Genomic DNA, 20,440 nt, shown 5'->3' with positions numbered 1-20,440 from the left:
GGGGGCGACGCGGGGGCGGGGCCAGGGACTCAGCAGCGCGAGAGAGGCTTCCGGGTGCCCGCCGGCACCGGCCCCTCCGCTCGCGCCGCGGGGGAGGCGGGCCGCCGGCAAGCCCCGCCCCCGCCGGGGTCACGCGACGCCTCCATCCCCATTTCCGTCTGCCCCTTGCGCTCGCGGGCCCCGCTGTCGCCGCGCGGCCGGTGCGGGCGGCCTCGCTGGACCATGGCTGAGGTAAGCCCCTGCGCGCCTGCCCTCCTCACGGCTGTCAGCCCCAGGCGGGGTGGCGGCCGGGCCCGCTGCACAGGTGAGGGGCCGGAGCTCTCCTGGGCTCCGGCCTCTCCTTTCCTTGCACTTCCCTCCCGGTTTTTGTGTCCCCTCAGCAGCGACAAGACAAGGCCGCGCTGATAAGCGAGACTCGGCGGCGGTTCGAGGCGGAGCACCTGCCAGGTGAGCGCCTCGGTGGCGGAGCGGGGGGCGGGCGGGGAGCGGTGTGCCCCGCTCCCTGGCTGTGGGCTCTGGGGCTTGCCCGGTGTCGCTTTTCCCCTGTGGGCTTCCAGTGTCCTCCCTTTCTCAGGTGAGCGGGTGTTTCTGTCTTTTCTTCAGGTGGCCGAAGCTGTCGGGTGGGGATGATGCCCGGAGGAGGAGGTTTTCTGTGGTGGCTCTGGATGCTCTCTGCTGGGTGGCGGTCTTGGGCAGCAGGACGTGTTGGGGCAAAGGTCTGGGTCCTTTTGACTCCCAGTGACGTTTGGCTGGCGGCGGTGCGGGGTCTGGGGCACCGCTGTGCTTGATGCGTTTCGGACATAGGCTGTGGCGGGGGGATGGAGAGAATTCTGACCTCGACCAGTTTGTCAAGGAAAGAGTTGTTTTTCGAGAGTAACTTGCGCTTCAAATTCGTGCTGGCCTTAATTAAAATCATGCAGCATGTCCAACTCGATTCCGAAGTGTAGATGCTTTTAAACTTGTAAATGAAGGCCAGGAAGTGCTGGGGATGCCGGGGGGATAGGAGTACCAGGGTAAGCCTCGAGGGGTTTCCTTTCATTTCAAGGTTGATTTGCATTGCTTATGATAGAAGAATATATAGTAGTAGAGTATGCGAACAACTGCAGTAAGCAGTACGTTTTATTATGGCTGTCTAAAGACTTTGTGTTAAAAACATGCTTCTAACCAGTTTTTAATGCAAATATAGTAAGGGCCCAATAGTTTAGGAGTTGCGTCTGTCATCTTTAGTATAAGCCTCAATCTTGCAAACACATGCCTTGCTTTGATATTCCTGATCAGAATTATTGAGGTTACCTAGTTACTGCTTTTATGTAAGGGTTGCATGCTTCTTATGACTTATTTGTGATTGGGTGTAGCACTTCTGTTGCAAACTTCAAGGATCTTGAGGGCGGTATGACTTCGTTTTATATAGTTGGTCTGCTAACTTTCATAAAGGAAACTGCTTTGGCTGTGGTTAAAGATGACCTGCATTTATGGCAAGATGACAAAATAATTAGAATAGTGTCTTGAAGAAGAGAAGGCTTACTTTAATATTTGATATTTCTCTATGAATAAAGATCTGTCTTTGGCAGTCTTAAAGCTTAGGCACTGGAGAGTGGAGGGTCATCTTAAATTATAAATAATTTTTGTTGTTATGCTTTCAGTTTTGGTTAATGTGTATACTTTCCAATAATAAGTGATTCATCTTGCTTTGTATTCTATATACCAGAGTCACTCTCATAAAAAATGGCTTTGGAAAGCCTAGAACTTTTGGGACAGTTGTTGTCAACAGGGAGTACTACCTTTTCAATTGAACTATCCCTTACAGACTTGGAATTCCCCAAGTTTCTCTAGTTGTAATGAAGCCTCTGTTGGGCTGGTCCTCACAGCCATTAAAATAATTGAATACTGTTGCAAGATAAGCTGTAATCCTATTTGCAGTATTTTGAACACATTTTTTCGGTCTGTTTTTGGGTTCTGGTTTACGGCTCTTAGCCCTTTAAAGAAAATAGGATTAGGATTTTTGTTGAGTTTACATACTTAAATTCCTCCCTCAAATTTCAGAATGTCACAAGCAAATTAATGTTGTCAAACCCACCTGAAGTGTGAAAAACACATAGTTTTATTGTGGTCCTTCGGCCTTTACTGCATGTGTTCTAAAATGTCGTTTTCTATGTTTCCTCTTAATTGGAAAGAGGTGTGGAGGTGCATGTCTGCAGACACCCCCAAACATAAAACTTTGTGTTGTAAAGGTACAAATGATTGTTTCATATCCAGACATTTAGTCTGCTTTCAGAACTTAAGGGCACTGTCAAGGCACACAGAGAAATTGATACTGTGAAAGTTCAGTGTGGTCATAAAATTGTGGGCCTCTACAGGATGAACTTAATTCTATTTACAGGTGAGCTGCAAGTGCTAAAAAATGAATAAAATTTTCAGGCACTTTTGTTTCTGACAGGTGCAGCTGTCACTTTTTTATCCGTGTTTCAAGGTAGGATGGGAGGAGTTTTGTTCAGCAATTGAAAGCACTGGAAAGTCTGGGATTTTTTGAATTATACAGTTTCATTTTCGTGCTTCAGTCAAGGAATTGTTTTTATAGTCGGATACCGTTTGGAAAATAGTGTCAGGGAACCTTACTGGCTGATTTCCCCATAGTTTGTGTGAGAATTTTCTGGCTGAAATTGTTCAGTGAATATGACCATTGAGTGGTTCTAGAGGCAAAGCTTGGCCACTGTGAGATCTTATCTGCAAAGTAGTGTTTAATGTTAACTGAGACCTTGTGGTAGTGCTTTCAGTTAATTTTACAGCTGTATTTGAAAGATAACCTCTATTCTTGTGAGGAATATGTATCCCTAATAATTAAAACCCTTGCATTTATAAGGCATATTTCCAATACTGAAAAGTTCCTGTTGGCCCAATAGACTAGCAGATGCTGTCTGATGTGGTAGGCAGAGAGCAATTTATCTTTGCAGTTTTGGGGCCTAATTTCTGTTTTGTCTGTTTGGATTCTTTGTGAGAACTGGTGATGTAAATGATTTGGGTGGTGACAGGAACAATGAAAACAAAAGATTATTTTCTAGTACTGACTGGTACTAACAATGTTTTCTAGCAAACAGTGGGTTTTTTCTTCAGTGCATTTTCATTCCCTAGAGCATTTCTAAAAATAGCTTTTTTTTTTTCCCTGGGCTATTATTTCCATTTTAATGTTACAATGGAAATTATAAATAATCAAATCTTGGTAGGTTTTTCTATTCTACAAGTCTCTTTTCCACACGTCCTTTTGCATATTTACCTTTTCTTATTGCCTGTATTTCCTGGCCCTCCCCATTTGCACCCTCTTCATTTCTTCTTTATGCAAAGCTTTATTTTCAGAAAAAAGATTTTGCGAGAGAGGTTTCCCACTCCAACTAAAGGAAATAAATTTCATCATGACTTTCTTTTAGCCAGTAGCAAAACTTTTTGTTAATTATGTTGGCCAGTTGCAAATAAAATTTTAGGCATGGGGCAGTCGCAAAAAAATAGTGATATAATTACTGTGCAAAACTCAAGGTAATGTTTTGAATTCCTCTTTGTGTCAGTTTGTGCTCTGAAAAATTGACTTCTGCTGATTCTTGGCTTTCTTGCTGAGAAGTGCTGGAAGGATAGGATAAAAACATACTTTTATAGGAAGCTATGTGATATTAATGCTCGAGCTTTCTATTGAAAGTAGTCTTTATTGTCAGTGAGTGTTCAATTTTGCTAAAGGTTTAAATGTATCATGTGTTATGGAGGCAGATAATTTTGTTTACTGCTGCTTGAATTTGTTACAATAACTCCTTATTGGGTGGAAACAATTCTGGTTTTGTCCTCATTGTATGGCTACTGACCTTCTTAAATTGTTTTCAGTCTTGCTGATTTCCTCATCTACCAATTGAAGGCACATACCCGAATGGTTATAGTACTTAGCTTAACATGTTAGGCGTCAGCAGGTCAGAGGAATAATTATGACTATTTCAGACCTGAGACTTCTTGGCTGAAATAGCTTAAGGCAGTATGTGTAATGGAACAATTGACATACTTTGCAGAGTTGTGTGTTTTTGGTTGTTTGGGTTTTTTTTTTGCACAATGAAGTGGTGTTTTGGTTTTTTTCTTCTATTCAAAGGTACCTAGTTATCCCTACTTAGCTTTATGTATGACTTGTTCTGTAACATTTGTTTTCTACATAAGAGTTCTTCCTGAAGGCAGAAGTCATTCCTACAGGTTATGAATTTGGAACCTGTCTGGATTCATTTAGTGTGAGACTTAACTGTGCAGCCTCTTTTTCAGTCCTGTAGTGTCTTCTATATTCTTGTTTAATATTCTCAAACTTCTGTTTTTTTTCCTAAAGCATGAATGCCAGAAGAAAACACAGCAGTGCAGCGTTTGTCTCCTGGTAATGTAGACAGCACTGAAGAAAAAAAAGTTGAGAAGGATTGTGTAAAAATTTGTGCATCAAAGAATTTAATGAATTCTTCCAGTGAAAGTGTTGCAGTGAAATTTGTGTTCATTTAGTTTTGCATGATTCTGAAGTTCTTTTCAGACCTGTTGTCTTGTGTTATACAGGCCCCTTTATGTTGGAAGATGGTAATTAAGTCACAGGGTTCCACTGTACGTTTCTCAGCTTAAAGATGGCAACTATTAAAAAGCCAGAATGTGGTCATAGAAAGAACAAAACTCCTCGCTTGTGCAAGAGAAGAGGAAGGCGAGTAATAGGAAGAAGCTGCTGTTCAAACAGAACTCTTTCTCTTTTCCCTTGACCTTAAATGCTCAGTGAGGAAATGAATGTAACTAGCTATTTTCAAAATAAGGTTAAATAAAATTATGAGCTTTGAAGGTTTCAGAGTTCTCTCTGAGACTGGTCAGTCTTCTTGCTCACTCAAATTTTCCTGAAGAGCTTTTAGCTGAGGGAATGAAGAGAGCTAATTTTGGTCTCTTTTCCTTGCTGTTGTCACTGTTACTCCCTCATACATAACTTAGAATTTGGTTTTGATGCTCTGGTAAATAGCATCATCTGCTTAGCAAATCTGCTTTCTTTCACTCTTCTGGATCTGAGTCTTTCTTTGTTTCTGTGCAGTTTACCAGTGTAACAGAAAAGTCTTGCAGCATTCCAGTTTTGCCTCTTCCCCTATTCTGGGATAGTAAGGTTTGGATCTCTGGCTGAGGGAGGAACTAGGTTTCCCAGCTTCTGTACAGTTGCCCTAATCATGAAAGGTTTCATGAAGGTCTGGCATTGCTGTTAAATATGTGGCTTTCACTAGCTCTTTCTGAACAGAAGTAGCTGTGAATGCTGTTCCTTGTGTTTCTTTTCGGGTAAGTGGGGCATATTGCAAATATGTTATGAAATGTTGTTTGTTACGGACTTAGAGATGTCCATCTTCCTGAGTAGAGTGTGACTAAACTTACTGTTTCAGCATCTTAGTGACAGTTCTGTAGGTGTGAAGAAACAGGCACTTAATTTTCTAGCGAGAAAAGCATCAGTATATGTTTACAGGTATATTAAGTGGTCAGGCTGGAGGTTGCCTGAGGTAAGATACTTCAGTTTATGGTGTCCCCTGTATTTCCATCTGGATGCCCCACAACTTCTGTTACCTTTTTAGCCTCTTAATTGTTGTGTAGGATGTGTTTGAATTATGTGTTGAGAACCCCAGATGTCTATTTTCTTTCATCTAATTCTGTTTTAACTCCAGAAATTTCTAACAATCCAGTAACTGCAGTCAAGTGTTCCAAAAGTGATTTATAATTAGAAACATTGGGATCACTTTACAGCATAGTTTGGAAACAAGTTTCCAGATGTCTATAAGAGTTACTGGAAATGCTCAGATTTGAGGAGGAATTCCTCCTCTGAACGGACATATTTTCAATTACTGGATTATTGGAAGGACTAGTAATTTCATATCTGCTTTTTAAATGTGTGAGATAAACCACCTTTCTTTTGAGTTCACAATCCCATTCTAAATTTTACTTATTCTGCAGCAAGAATTGGATAAATCAGACAAGGTTAATACAGTTATCAGTACTTCTGTTGTTCTGTCAGTCTTGTTATGCTTACCTAATTGAAATGCCAGCATCCTGCAAGTGCCTGCAGAAGTAGAATTTTACTAGTTGTTTTTGATTTAGTGTGTGTTGTAGTATGTATGTAGATTCAGATGACATGTGTCAGCTTGTTGAAAATTCAGTTGCTGAAGAGAGGAAAAATATTTTAATTTTTTCAACTGTTCCTATTGCTGAATCCAGCTTGTTTTACATTGCTGTTAAAAGATTGGGCAAAATGTTTTATCCATTCATCTTTCACTTCCATTTTCTTAAAATAATAATTAAGTTAAATGTATATATTTTTAATATTATCTAAGTTCAGAGTTCTGGAAAATTTTAGTGGCCCAGAAACGTGTTCTGGGGCATGTTCCACTTAATATGTGAATGTTTTTGAATTAGTTTGATACAAGGTGCACTATTCTGTCATTCTAACAGTTCTGCTCTCAAATAGATATTGAGAGCAAAGAGCCTCAGAAAGTGGTGTGAAATGTTATCCTCTTAGTTTTTACCTGGTGGTGTGTGGTTTTTATCTTTAATTACACAGTACCAAAATCCCTTATACGAATAGGATATATATGGGAGCAATCTCAGAAATTTCTTGGCTGGTTGATTAACTGCAGTTACTCTTAGCTGGAAGCTAGTGCATGTTACAGATTATTAAACCAAGTTGAAGTAAAGTTGCTCAGGCACTGGAGGTGTCTAATACTGATGTTAAAGTAGATCTTTGCTCTGGCAAAGCCCTAGTTTGCAGTAGCTATGTGTAGCTATATATGGCTTGGATAGCCAATATACAACGTTGAATAATCCATAGCACAGAACAGCTAGGATCAGATGGCAAAAAGCAGCCAGTGCTTGTCATGCTTCAGCTGACTATGGATGTACCAGCTTAGTTACTGTATGTGACGGTATCTGAAGGGGATTTGTTTTGGAATGCGCCTTACACGAAGAAAGGCTGTGGAATCGTTCTACACTTTTCAGTTTTCAAAACTTGACTGAAAAAGATACTTGATGACCTGTTTGAACTTGGAAGTTAGTGTTGTTGTGAGCAGGAATTAGGACTGAGAAGTCCTCTTCAATGTCAATTTTTTTTATAATTCTACCTTAAAATTGGGTAGTTAACATTTTTCAGGTAAAACTGTCCAAATTGTAAATAATTTGTGGAATAAACACATTTCAAATGAGTGATTGAGACTTTAATACTCAAAGTCTTTGCCAGATATACCCAGAGCCACAGAGAAGTTAAACAGCATTTCAGTCTTGTGCCAAGTGTTCACTTTATTGGGCTTAGAATATATAGAGAATGAGCTGTCTGGTACAAGTATGGAAATGATAAGGAAAGGAGCTGAGAGTGTGAGTTTTTAGTGGATTGGAGGCTTTGGGGCAGAGAGGAGCAAGAGGGGACTAAGATTTAGGTAAGTGGGATTTGACTGTAGGCTTGACTAAGAAACAAGGTAAGGAAGTGGGATGGGATCAAGGGAAGGAGAAATTAGAAACCTAATGAAGAAGGAACTGAGTGGATAATGTATGTGAGTAGCTGGATGTGAAGAGATGCATTGGGGGAGTCCAACTATAAGAGCTCTTAGTGGGTACGTACATTTAAAATGGATATCTTTCTTAGTTATATTGACTAATTTGTGACAGGAAGGAGTATAAATTGAATGACAAGTAAAATGGGTCATATCTGCATGTAGGCCAGCAAAACTAAAAATATTAGCAGAATTGAATGGTGTCTTAACATCTTTCTCAGAGTTAAGATGCCTGAAATACACATCCCTAAAACATCCTGTCACAGTTCTTAATACTATGATGGCCCTGAAAGTAGTTATTTTGAGTTTATTGCAGCTGGCAGAGGAATAGGCTTTCCAGTATGTGAAAATTAGCATCTATTTTATTAACAACCAGTCTTAACTTTTTTCATGCTAATCACAAATAAATTTAAGTGGATATTTTAAGAGCTTATTTTTTTTTGTAGTAGTTAGCAAAGAGATCTGTATCAGTGTGTTCAGAAGCTGTTTCTGTTGTGGGCTGTTGCTTGATTTACATTTCGATTATGCAGATCTTTCAGACAAAGAGGAGTGGTGATCTAAAAAGTGAGCCTTTGTTTAAGCATATCTACAATAAAAGTAGGTTCCCTTAGGCATTTGTATTTTACAAACTTTCCTGTTTAAGAAGCAATATATTAAAGAAAAAAAAAAGGCAGCAACTCCAGTTTCATCTGAAGTACTTCCTAAAGCATGTTAACCTCTTAGCTTCTTGCTAACCTGACAGAAGAAGAGTTTGAGCCCTGGTGTTTTGTACAGCTCTGGAATTGCACATAGCTTGTGTTCAGTAAGGGAACTACTTATAAAGTGTAGAGTGTGTAATCTTTTCAAAGAAAACAGTTTTGTTTAAGGCGGTGATGTATACTATGTGGTCAAACTCAGAAATTATAACATCTGTTGTCTGACACTTCATGGTCAGACATACTGATGCCTGTAAGTTTGAGAGCTCAAGCCTTGAACTAGTGATGCTTAATACATACATTTATCAGTACACAGATTCTTAGGCTATATACTAATTTGTTAATTATAGAAACCTGTTTTTAGAAGTTTTAGAAAAATTACACTGCCCTACACACACCTTTTTGTTTTCTGTTGTTTTTTCTGAGTAAGAATCACGGAAAAGATTACTCTCACTGGAAAAATATTGTAGTGTTCCTAAATATCATCACAATGGATACCTGGTTTTAACCAATTTCTTGTGCTATGCTTTATCTCCTGAAGTTTGAGACTGCAAAAGAAGTCCTTTGTATCTAGTAGATGCTTATATTGAAACTTTACAAATCTTTTTCATGTTTTCATAGAAAATGCTATATTCTTACAATAATTAATTTATTTGCTAGATAAATCGGATAAATACGATTCTAGAGATGTGGACAGACTTCAGCAAGATGACAAATGGGTTGAAAACTATCTGATTTGGCGTCATGATGTTGTGGATGACACATTAAAGATGATTGATGAAAGCTTTCAGTGGAGGAAAGAATACAGAGTTAATGGTAAGCTGTATTATCTAATGATTTTGATGGTGTGTGTTGGTTTCCTATTGAACTACAACTGACTTCTATATGTAGTTTCATTAAGCACCTTTTAAAGGTTTTGTAAATACCAGGGGTCACTGAGCAAGTTATATTCTTCTCAGCTAAAAAAAATAATTAGAACTACTGCTTTTTATGTTGGCTAGTACTGTGTCACAGTCTTGTTGTGGTTGCATTGTCTATTGAAAGGTTTTTTTAAGAGGATGGGAGCTATCTGTTCTTTAGTCTTCATGCGTTTGCTAGAATGGAGTCCTTAAAAAAAAAAAAAAAAAAACCAAAAACAACAAAACAACAACAAAAACAAACTACACACACAAAAAAACCACAACCAAACCAAAAAAAGCACCAAGAACCAGAGCTCTTGTTATTCATAGTAGCACTAGTCTGACAGCCTAGATAAAATAGTATTTTTTAAAATTTATTTTATTTCTTCCTAAATAGATCCTACTCTGCAGCATGAGAGGAAGAAGATGGTAAAGATTTTAAATGGGGTCAATATTTACTTTAGTTTAGTAAAGGCCTTGGAAAGTGGCTTATAAAGATGTTTTTGTATTTTCTTGCTAGACTTTGCATTTTTAGTGACTTCTGTTAAGTTACGATGTGATTATTAATATGATTACTGAAATAATCTTTCATTTGGCTTTGCAGACTTGACAGAATCTGTCCTTCCAAAATGGTTATTTGAAAATGGTTCTCTCTTTCTGCATGGATATGATAAAGAGGGCTATAAATTATGTAAGTTACACAAATATAATATTTTCAGTCACTGATAATTAATTTTTGTTTCCAGCATTTTAACATTTGTTTTAAAAAACCAAATGTTTTAAAAATAGAAGTAGGTACATATTGACAACTGTTTTTACTAAAAATAAGTTGGTAACTTAGTGTCTCTTTGGATCACAGAAGTGGAATGGGGAAACTTTATCAGCAGTTATCAAAAATCATAAGCCTTTATCCTATTTATAATGCAGTCTTTAACTTTCCTGTCGAAGTGCATTGTTTCTATATCTGCCGTGGCGAGTATATGACTAGTATAAATATTCATTATTACAGTGTATTGTCATTGCTTTTCTGTCAGCCCACATTCTTGCACACTTGCAGTGGTTCACAGGAGGTCTGCAATGGTTTTCTTGTTTTGTGTTAGTTTCATTTTTTTCTGTTGTCATTGGAACAATCAGTAACAACTTGGACAGCTGAGAACTGTTGGGAGAATGAACTCTCAATCTCAAGCTGGTGTTGTTAACTTCTAGTAATTAAAGAATAAGATTTATAGGGCAACAGTAAATATTACCTGAAATACTCCAGAGGATTATTTAATAGTGTATAATGTTCAGTATTGTTTTCTATAGATGAAACTATTGTAACATTTCACAGATATACTTTAATTAAAAATTAAATTCAGTGAGGCAAGACAGGCTTTTTAAACAGATCGCTCATGAGGTTTTCCAAGCATTGATCTTGAAAAAAACCCAAAAAATTAAATCTGAAATTCTGGTTTTCTTTGGCTTACAAGGGCTAGTTTGTAACTTCCAGAAATACACTAATAATCCAATATGTTGATGACTGTTTTAAACACTGATGTACTAGTTGTTGTATTTTTTCTGATCGTGATTTTTTTAAAAAACAGCTTTTATGCTATGGCTATATTTTGTCTTACTGCCCTTTACCATTGTAAGATATCAGTGCTGTATGAAAAATGCCTACTTTGTAATGCTTCATAATTTAGCCGCCAAGGCAACTATTCAAGGATAAGTGGTAGTGATACCTTTTTATAGCATTTAGAAAGCTAAGCATGATTATACTAAGTGGCTCAGTTTAGTGAGACTGAACGAAGGGGAGAAAAGTATAAAAAACATTAATTTCTTGCATTGGTGCTTGGACAGAAAATTATGCAATTTTTTTCATGACATGAATGTGTAAGTTGAGTAAATAATGATTTCTGATTTTATTGTCACTGAAACATAACTAATGTCTCTCTTTTTCCATACCTGAAATATTTCTTCTGTGAATGTTAATTGGGTCAGGCTGTCTAACTTGGTATGCAAATTCAGATCGTAGTTAAGAGTTTCTGGTTAGTTGGAGCTTGAGAAACATGCTTCTTGGGCCGCATGCTTAGTTCTCATTCTGTTATGTAAAATAAACATTTTAAAGTATAAAATGGTGAGAAAGGAATGGAGTGGTGGTAGAAGGGTATGCAATGGCTATTCTGGCTGTGCATTGGCCACAAAATTGGTAGAAATGTGAATATACTCAGAAGTGTTAATAAACTTCAGTGCATCCTGTATAGTTATTTGCATAATATTTTCTGTTAATTTGGATTTGTTTCAATTTTTGTCTTTCTTTTCTTCTCACAAGTTTGGTTCAAAGTGAAACATCATACAAGAGATCCTAAACAGCAGCTAGAGAAAAAGAAACTGGTAGCTTTTTGGTTAGAACATTATGCCAAGAGAGACCATGGAAAGCCCTTAACAGTGGTATTTGACATGGCTGAAACTGGAATCAGTCACATAGTAAGTACTTCTATGGCGTGTTTGATTGCTTTCTGAATTACTTAACCGATGTCCCCAGAAAAAGGGGAGTCCTTGTGCAGTCCTTGATACCTAAATAACTTAATTGCTGACGTTGGCAATATGTAGGGCTTTCCTCCTGTGAACATGAGCAGTTTCCAGAGTCTTTTGTTACATATTAAACTGTCTTGTGCAGCACACTGAAAACTTGCTTTTAGTTTGATGATGGAGCCCGTGTGACTATATATAGTAGTTGCTCACCAGCTTGGTTTATAAGTTGTCGTGGATGACAGTAATAAAACTTAGTTTTGAACCACCCAAAAAGGCCAAGCCATCTTTTATTATGAGTACAAATGCTGCAAGTTCTTAAACAGCTCCATTTTCATTGTCATCTTCTTTTGGAGAATCAGTCAGTCAAGAGTGAAGGATCGAAACATGGAGTAATGGTGAAGCATTAAAACACTTAGATGTAGTGACTGAGATCTTTGAGAATGGTGATCTGTTCTGACAAGATAGCATCTTCAGCTGACAATTCTGATCCTGCCTATCCATCCTCCATGCTATGTATGCTGTCCCTGTATATTTAAATTGGGTTCATTTAAGTCCTTGCATGCAGCTCTCTCCACCCATTGAATTTTGTTGTGAAGAGAAATAAGCTGGATGCAAAAGAGCAGTTCATCAAGTAGGCATTGCTTTCAGTATTAGTCTTAACCAAATACAGCCCAAGTCTGTTTTTCTACTAACAAAACATGTTATTACAATGATGAGACTAGTATGGTGAAGAAATCTGTATGCTTGTTCTGTACAGGTACATAAAAAGTGAGGGTTCCTGAATTTGAACAGGTGTGGTAGACGTCTGAATTGTTGGCCTGTCTGTCAGACTCAGGTTTATACTTCTTCAAGAATATCTTCACCCCTTTTTTCAGTTCCTTGTCCAGCCTGTCAGCTTTACTGAAGACTGCTTCCTCCAAGCTTGACCTTAAGTAAATGAGAGATTCCAACTTTTCACTCGGAAGAGGAGACATTTCTCTTGGCAAAAGTTTTTATACGTTTCTAGATGCATTCTAGACAAAACGAAGGAGGAGCGGTGTAGCATAGTCACTGCTGCAAGTGATAGTTATTCAAACTGTTGTAGTTGTTGTAGAAAATTATAATGATTTTAAGAACAGGATTTCACCTTTACTTGGACAAAGTTGTAGAGCTGAACTAAATCATTAAAGAAGCCAAGAGGAATTATACTAGTTTTGAAAACTTTTCCGGATAACTATTTCCCACTTTTACAATAATCCACAAAATTCAACTTTTCATCAATTTTAACATTTCAGAATTAAGTATTTGAAATGTCATGTTCTAGGTATTTGGAAATAAGTATTAAAATAAATGAATTCAATACCAATTAGTCATATGTTGAGTCAGTAGTCTGCTTCGGGTATTACTTATAGATTTACCTTAGTTATGCATAGAATTGGGTAATTCCCTGCCTGAAATAAACTTCAGAGAATATTTAAGTTTAGATGGTTATTGGGACTTAACAAATTGTGCATGTTACATGAAACTTAAATGTATTTAAGAACTGTTCCTGAATTGGTAGTTTTAACTGTTTCTAAGTCCTGTACCTGTATGGAAAAGTGGAAGACTTAAAGAAGGTGTGGATTTGTGGGGTTTTGGATTTTCAAAAGCTTAATTTATTGTCTCTTTGTCTATAATATTTCATAAACTGATCCTGAAAATATTGCTGTGAGATATTAGTTTCCCCCAAACTCCTCCTCATGGAATGTTCTTACTTTAGAATACTGGTAGTTGAATATCTTTTCATTTTTCCCTAAAGCTTTCACAAGGCATGAAAGTATGTTTTTACATGACCACTGGAATTTCATAGTGTTTGAAGACACTCCCTGTTTACTTTGGCTTCAACGATTGTTGCACAGTATCTGAATGTGTTGTAACTTGGCATCCATACGCCTGCGTATCTTTGAAGGATGCTAAATTTTACTAAGTTTGTAGTGTAGTAACATCAACACTGTAGCATGTGGAGTGGGGTTTCCTCTAGTCTGCCTGAGCTAGAGATTCAGCTCAATATGGTGTTTTTCCATTGTGATACAGAAATGCTCTCGTCTATTTCACGAGGCAAAGTATTGCCTTAGAACACATTCCTTGTGAACAGGTTTTCTGATAAGATTGATTTCAACCTACAAAACATAGCAACAAATAAATTTCATTCACTTGTTTAAGCATTTATTTTGGTAAGCTTGAGATACGGCTCTCTTGCTGATGTCCATTGGTATTTATGTCATGTGTCAGCACTTCTGTGAGGACCAAAATGACAGACTGCTTCTTGTGAAGTTGTACATTGCAGTTGAAGACAGAATTGTCAGCTGTGTGCTGTGGGTTTTCTTTTTCAGTTTTTTCACTTCCTTTGCTTTGAGATGAAATTTTTGATCCCAGTACTCTTTCTCAACACTGATTAGTACAGTGGTTACATGCTGTCATCTGGACTTCTTGTATATTTTTCTAGAATTTTTTTAATACACATCTTGCTGCTTAAGTTGTTCCTTGGTTGGGTTCAGGTATGTGTTGTTAAAATCTCCTGGTTCAAAAGCTGCTCTTGTTATAGAGCAGAAGTCCTGGTTAATATCTGAATCAATAGATTTACTTAGAACTAAGTGCACTGGGTACAATCTTTGTTTTATGTTGTCATCTTTACAGTGAGTCAGTTACATTCATCAGATCTTGGGGGGGTGGTTGTTAACCATTTTAGGTGTGAGTGGGCATCAGCTTGTGTACAGCTTTATGTACAGTTGCTGTTAATACAGTCTGAATGATAGACTACTACTACCAGTAGAACTTGGTCAGGTTAATGGCATAGAATGAAGCTGCAGCTTAGCTATTGGTTGAGGTCCTTTTCAGAAATTTGGAAATGAAAATGTTTTTTAAACTTACATAGAGTTAGGAGTTGAATGTATGCTATAGCATCTCTTTATTTAGATCTGCATTTCTACCTGTTAGTATGTTTATAAGAAAAGCATAAATGCATATACATAGCTTACTACAGGCATCTTTAAGATTTGTTTTGTAGAAGCTTGTTTAGACGAGTAGAGCAATATCACCTGCATTTCTTGCTGGTCCTCAACCTAGACAACCTAAAATCAGGATTATTTTTTTTAAGAGGTGGGGGAAGGTGGCACTTGAATAATTTTAGTATAATAGGTGAAAATCTACAGTGTCATTCTCTTCAGCCGAGTTCAAAAAAGTAAATTTTTAGCACCCACTTCCAGGAGGCAAAACCTAAGCAGTTTTAGATTGTCAGATGGAGATCTTGCCTATCATATATTTATAGATTTAATCTAACTAAAAATCTCATAGATTGTCCATTGGTTTAAAAAACCCAAACCTTATTTCTAAAGAGAATTTCAATATTCTATAGCAAATGCCATGCTGTCCTGCGATTGTTACAGGAATGGCTAAAACTTGTCTTGTTCTTTTGTTGTTGTTGGTATGGCAGGAATGTATTTAAATGTAAGGGGGGGGGGAAGCTTTTTTTAACCTTTGCTGGCAAGGTGGTTAATGTTGCATTAGGACCTTGCAGCTTTGAAGTACAGGGCCACAGGCTTTTGAGAAGATACTTTGACAGATAAATATGGTGTAATTCAGTTCTGCAAGGCAGAATTTCTTCTTGCCTGTGCCTTGAGAGCTGTCTATCAGTACTCCTAAAGATAATACTGGACCCGTGGTTTTATATAACAAGATTAAAGGATTGTAATTTCCTTGAAGTGAAAAAGTAACTTGATTTGGGTTTTATGGAGCGTATCCTGAAGCAACTTCTTTCCAGTGTCTTTGTGTCTCTGGGAGTCTCAATCTCAGTGAGTGCTGTCTGTAAGTGACACATTGTACAGCCTTGCTAGTACATTTAGCACAGAGCAGGATTTTTTAATAGCCGGCTGTAGCAATGTAGAGTAATTGATAAAATTCACCCTAAAAGAACTTGGATTTCAGGGTTCTTTTCCAGAGTATGCTTCACTTGTTTGTTCCGTTGCTATAGACATCTACTATGTCAGTTTTTATTGCTGGTATGCAGCCAGGTAATTATGATGGCTCATGCCTTGTTGCACCAGTTCAGGTAACTAGAATAGATGTGGTTATTGAACGGTCTGCTGAAATTTGTACTTCTAATTCCAGACTTTCATTACAAAAAAAATGGATCTGTCTTCCGATATCTGATAGTGCTGCTTTTGGATAGGCAGTGGAATAAAGAGCAGCATCCTTGTTAATGCAGAGGAAATTCCAGTCATTGCTTGGAAATCTGTCACTGTTTATGCTATTAAATGAAAGATACTGCATCCTGGTACAAACAACAGCCAGCTGAGATAAATGTTTCTATTAAGGCTACCTTCTGCCTCTAAAGATACCAAGCTTTCAGTTGGTTTCTAGTTACCAAAGCTACTAATAAAGCTTTCAAGTTGTGGGTAATCCTTTTATATGGAGTGTGTGTTTTTTTCTTTCTGTCAACAAATGTTGTAATAGCATGTTTGCATTACTGCAGAAGCCTGTTCCCCATAACATTTTTACTGTTACGACAGGCTTTAGGTCCTCCATCAGCAATATGTTTTGTACCATTTCTGAAAGTAGTAGTGGTCGCTCCTGTTAGGAGTGGAGAAAGTATGAGTACTTGTGGCAGGCTTCCCACCTAACCAAAGTACTTAACTATAATAATTCTTACTTCATTATCTATACCAGTTTTATAAAGTGCCTTTTTTGCCCTTTACTGTGTAGTCAGTTCTATTATACCTGGATTTTGCAATGAAGACTTGGCTGTGTTTCTGTGGGACTGCTCAGTGGATGGAAGCACCTTGAAAATGGGTGGTATACAAAAGCAGCTCTTTTGTGGGCAGAGGCAGCACTCCATTTCTCTGCATGCTGCAAACTAGTACTAAACCCAAAAATTCTCTGGAAAGGAAAATTACTATTCTCTGGAAGATCCTGAGACAGCGGTATATTGAATGATATTCCAGACAAATTATTGAAGGGAAATTTCAATATGTTTATTGCTTTCCCCTGTAAGGCTTTAAGATAATCTATCAAGCTTCTGTAGTACTAAAGATTTTTTTCCTCCATCTTTCCTGTATAGTTTAAATCCTGTTTATATTCTGCAGTAGTTTAGATACTGAAATTATTGCGCTGATAATGGGTTTATTGACTTATTTCTTGAATCATAAAGCTAAATTTGACAATAGTCCTGCAGCAATGTAATGAAGTGAAAAGCATTGCATTGACTTTGGATGATGTTTATAGTATGTATAAAATGTGAACAGAGATGATTACAATGTGAGTATCTTGTGTTACTCAATAGCTTAACTAAGCTTGTATTTTTAATGCTTTGACTTGTATTACATTTGCTCTGTGCTTTTATTTTAGGACTTGGATTTTGTTCGGTTTATTGTCAACTGTTTCACAGATTATTACCCAAACTTCCTCAGTAAGTATTGTGTGTTAAATCTTAAACTCTGTAGGCTTGTGTAATAAGAGCATTTCATAATATTACAGATGGTTGGGGAGACTTGAGTTTCTTTGCATGTGCTTAATGAGATAACTACATGGCACACAAATGTTACAGATTCAGAATATTTTTGTGCTCACAAACAAGCACAAATTCATATTTTAAATAAACTTTACATTCATCAAATAACAACTGGCTTTTCATGTAATAGTAATTTAAGGCATGTTTTTACAGATTAAAAATTTATACAGGCACCTAGTAGAACTGAATTGGCCTTTGTTTTTTTCCTTTGCTCCTTGTTGTTTGGGTAGAAACTTTTCAGACTTGTATGACAGTTTGTATCCTTTAGGAGTCTTCAGGGGACAAAGGATAAATGGCCATAGAAAATTTTAGGGAGCAGTGGTTTACTCTGAACAAGAATAAGGCATGTTTGTGTGCACACTTGGAAAAACCTGTGTTCTTGCCTGCTAGCATTTTTTTGTGGGTAGGCAAACACCAAATACTTTTTGCTAGCTTATCTTACATGCACTATACATTTTAGATGAAAAAGTATCTGAATACTGAAATTCTGTACAGCAACTGCTTAAACTGAATATTAAATTTCAGCTTGCTGATCAAAGTTAAAAAGTTTGATCAAATATCAAACTTAGTCAAGTGCAACATCGTGGTTTTGGGTTTTTAACATTGAAGAGAAGATCTTTGGGGCTCTTCTGAGTCAAAGTACTAACTTTTCAGACTTTGCTAAAAAAAAGAAAGCTTAAAAAATGTGGATTTACTAAGACTCTTGCTGTTTGTTTCTTTGGGAAGAAGAGGTGCTGAATATACCTGTTAAACCTTCTTTTCCTTTCAGTAGTTGCTTTTCTAGGTCAGGTTGAGATCTTGCCTTTCTCTGCCTTATTTGGGGATATTTCTTTCTAGTAACAGTATGTCAGAATAGTATCCCAGAGAAGTGTGTATATATATATAGTATGTAACTTAGCTGTTTTCTTGGAAAAGAGTTAATAAAATTCTAATGCTATTATATAGTCATATAAATAAGTTTGTACATGTTAAAACCAATTATACAAAATTGCTTCTACAGGAATGTAAACATGGAAGTTTGTAAAAATGACTTCACTTTTTACATGACTGTTATTGCTGTGTTTCCTCTTAAACAGAGGAATACGTAAAACACTTGGCATTTGTTTTATTTTCTTTTCTTTTTTGTCTTTTCAGCAAAGATAGTGATCTTTGAAATGCCATGGATAATGAATGGTGAGTTCTTTGGTTTTGTGGTGGTGTGTTTTTGGTGGGTTTTTTTTTTTTTGATCATGATAACCTTTTAAAACTAGTAGCATAAATAGGAAGCATTTTTCTGTTCTGTGTAGATATAGCTGAATGGTGGAATTTGTTAAACATGCATCTTTAAATCTGTCAGTTTGTAGTTTGCATACTTTTTGTTCTTCCTTCTAGCACTGTATTTTAATCATGCTTTAAACATACATATCCCATTATCTTTAAAGCTTAGGAGACCTTGATAAATAGACTAGTCTTTGAATGTTACCAACTGTAATCCTTTCAAAGCTGGATCTGTTCATGATTTAGGAATATTTTCATCAACAAATGATGGGCACGTAATCGGCCAAAAATAGGACTGCAGAACTTGATCGATGCCTGACGCTGATATAGTTACATATGTTTTGATGTGTGTACTTCAATAATTTCTAATTATATGTACAAGATTAACATGTTGTTCATGCATTTTTACTATATGAATACATATTTTTATGTTGGCTTACGTTTTTCTGTATATTGATGTTTTACCATTACTGAAATAACTATGGTGTTTGAAAGTACTCTGTAGATCTGAACAAGTGGCCTTTAAAGGAGGAAAACATTTTGACTAGGAAGAGTATATACATAACTTTCACAGTCTCCCTCATTCAGATTTGGAAACAAATTGATTTTTACCCCCTCAGTGTGTTCTGGACTGAATTCCAAGACAGCGAATTTGTCACTTATTAAACCAAAGATACTCTTTCCATGACAGTCTCTGGTCTGTCTGTATTCATCTGTAGAAAACTACATGTCTATACATTTTCTCTGTAATTAATATTGTTTCCCTTGGGCTGTTTATTTCCATTATAACAGAAACTTGCAGAACAGGTACTGTCATATCTTATGGGACATAGCTCACTTGTGTTCTGTAAGGTCTACAGGTACACTGCAAAAAAAAAAAAACAAACCCAAAAAAACCCAAACAAAAAACCAACCAACAAATCCTTCCTGACACTTACGTATACCTTTTGTTTTAAAGCTGCTTTTAAAATTGTGAAGGGTTGGCTTGGCCCAGATGCAATAAGCATGTTAAAGTTCACCAACAAGAATGATGTACAAGAATATATCAGTGGAGAGTATCTACCACCTCACATGGGTGGAACTGTAAGTATATTAACATGTCATGGTCCTTTTGCGATAGACACACACCTATGTATTACATGTGTGGGGTTGAGGGTTGGCACTTTGTGGATGTGGAACTTCTTGAAATTTTTCTGCCAATAAATCTATAAATCACATTACTATAAACCAGGTTACTGAGAATTTGATATCTGGCAGTCTTTAAGTACAGAAATATTTTTTTCTGAATCATGCATCTACTTTCAGGTCATTGGGAGTCATAGTTTTTTAGATTTTTTTTTTTAAAGTCTATTTTAAGGGTCATTCTTCCTTCTACTTTTTTTTTCCCTCCCACCTGATGAATTGAACATTGTACTGGTTTATGAAACAAGTTCTGTGAACAGAAAATAAGTTTCATGGCCCTCTGAGAGTTTTCATCCTGTTCCAAAGCTATGATTCAGTAAAGACAATCATATTGCAGTTATTTTTCCTTTGTCTCTAGGGTTGCATTTTTAGACATGACTGTAGCAGATTTCTTTTCATGGTATATTAGAGCTCCAAAGAATATGCTACAACCAGTATCACTTTAACAATATCTGGATACTGTTCTAGTGCAACCTAGATAGCAAAGCAGCACAAGCATCTTGTATCAAAGTTTTCACTTTTCACAAACCTAGTAAATTTGTTTGCATAATCCTTATAATAGAATTTGTAGAAAGAGGCTGTTTTCCCTTTAAAATTTTTGCAGGCAATTTATGGTAGTGTAATAATCTAGAGGAGTTACCCCTCCCCGCAAGTGCTTTTGGAGTTCTGACAGTAACTATATGGAGAAAAGAAAGACTCTGCTTTGGCAATTTTTTAGGAAAGGGTATGTTCCTTTATATATAAACTCAAGCTAGAGTTTTGGTAGCCAGAACATATGAAACTTGTTTGGGGGACATAAAACCCAACATAACT

At 37.0% G+C, this 20,440-nt stretch overlaps 1 protein-coding gene across 2 annotated transcripts in view; it reads left to right on the top strand.

Annotated features, from left to right (window-relative positions):
• The first annotated feature begins 97 nt into the window (after window positions 1-97).
• Window positions 98-20,440, top strand: part of MOSPD2 (motile sperm domain containing 2) — a 36,523-nt gene continuing 16,180 nt past the window's right edge. Inside the window, exons 1-8 of one of the 2 annotated variants that reach the window (XM_040582690.1) lie at window positions 98-231; window positions 381-447; window positions 8,912-9,067; window positions 9,755-9,841; window positions 11,462-11,616; window positions 17,026-17,086; window positions 18,323-18,361; window positions 19,404-19,528. In XM_040582690.1, coding sequence (XP_040438624.1) covers window positions 223-231; window positions 381-447; window positions 8,912-9,067; window positions 9,755-9,841; window positions 11,462-11,616; window positions 17,026-17,086; window positions 18,323-18,361; window positions 19,404-19,528 — 699 coding nt within the window. In that variant the 5' untranslated portion in view covers window positions 98-222. Of the gene's footprint in view, window positions 232-380; window positions 448-603; window positions 717-8,911; window positions 9,068-9,754; window positions 9,842-11,461; window positions 11,617-17,025; window positions 17,087-18,322; window positions 18,362-19,403; window positions 19,529-20,440 lie in introns of those variants that run through there. The other variant, XM_040582691.1, reaches the window with a different exon arrangement.

This window comes from Falco naumanni, chromosome 2 (genome assembly GCF_017639655.2).
Source record: "Falco naumanni isolate bFalNau1 chromosome 2, bFalNau1.pat, whole genome shotgun sequence".
In the NCBI taxonomy this organism is placed as follows: domain Eukaryota; kingdom Metazoa; phylum Chordata; class Aves; order Falconiformes; family Falconidae; genus Falco; species Falco naumanni.
The sequence above is the reverse complement of the archived record's forward strand: the minus strand, read 5'-3'. Positions and strand labels throughout refer to the sequence as shown.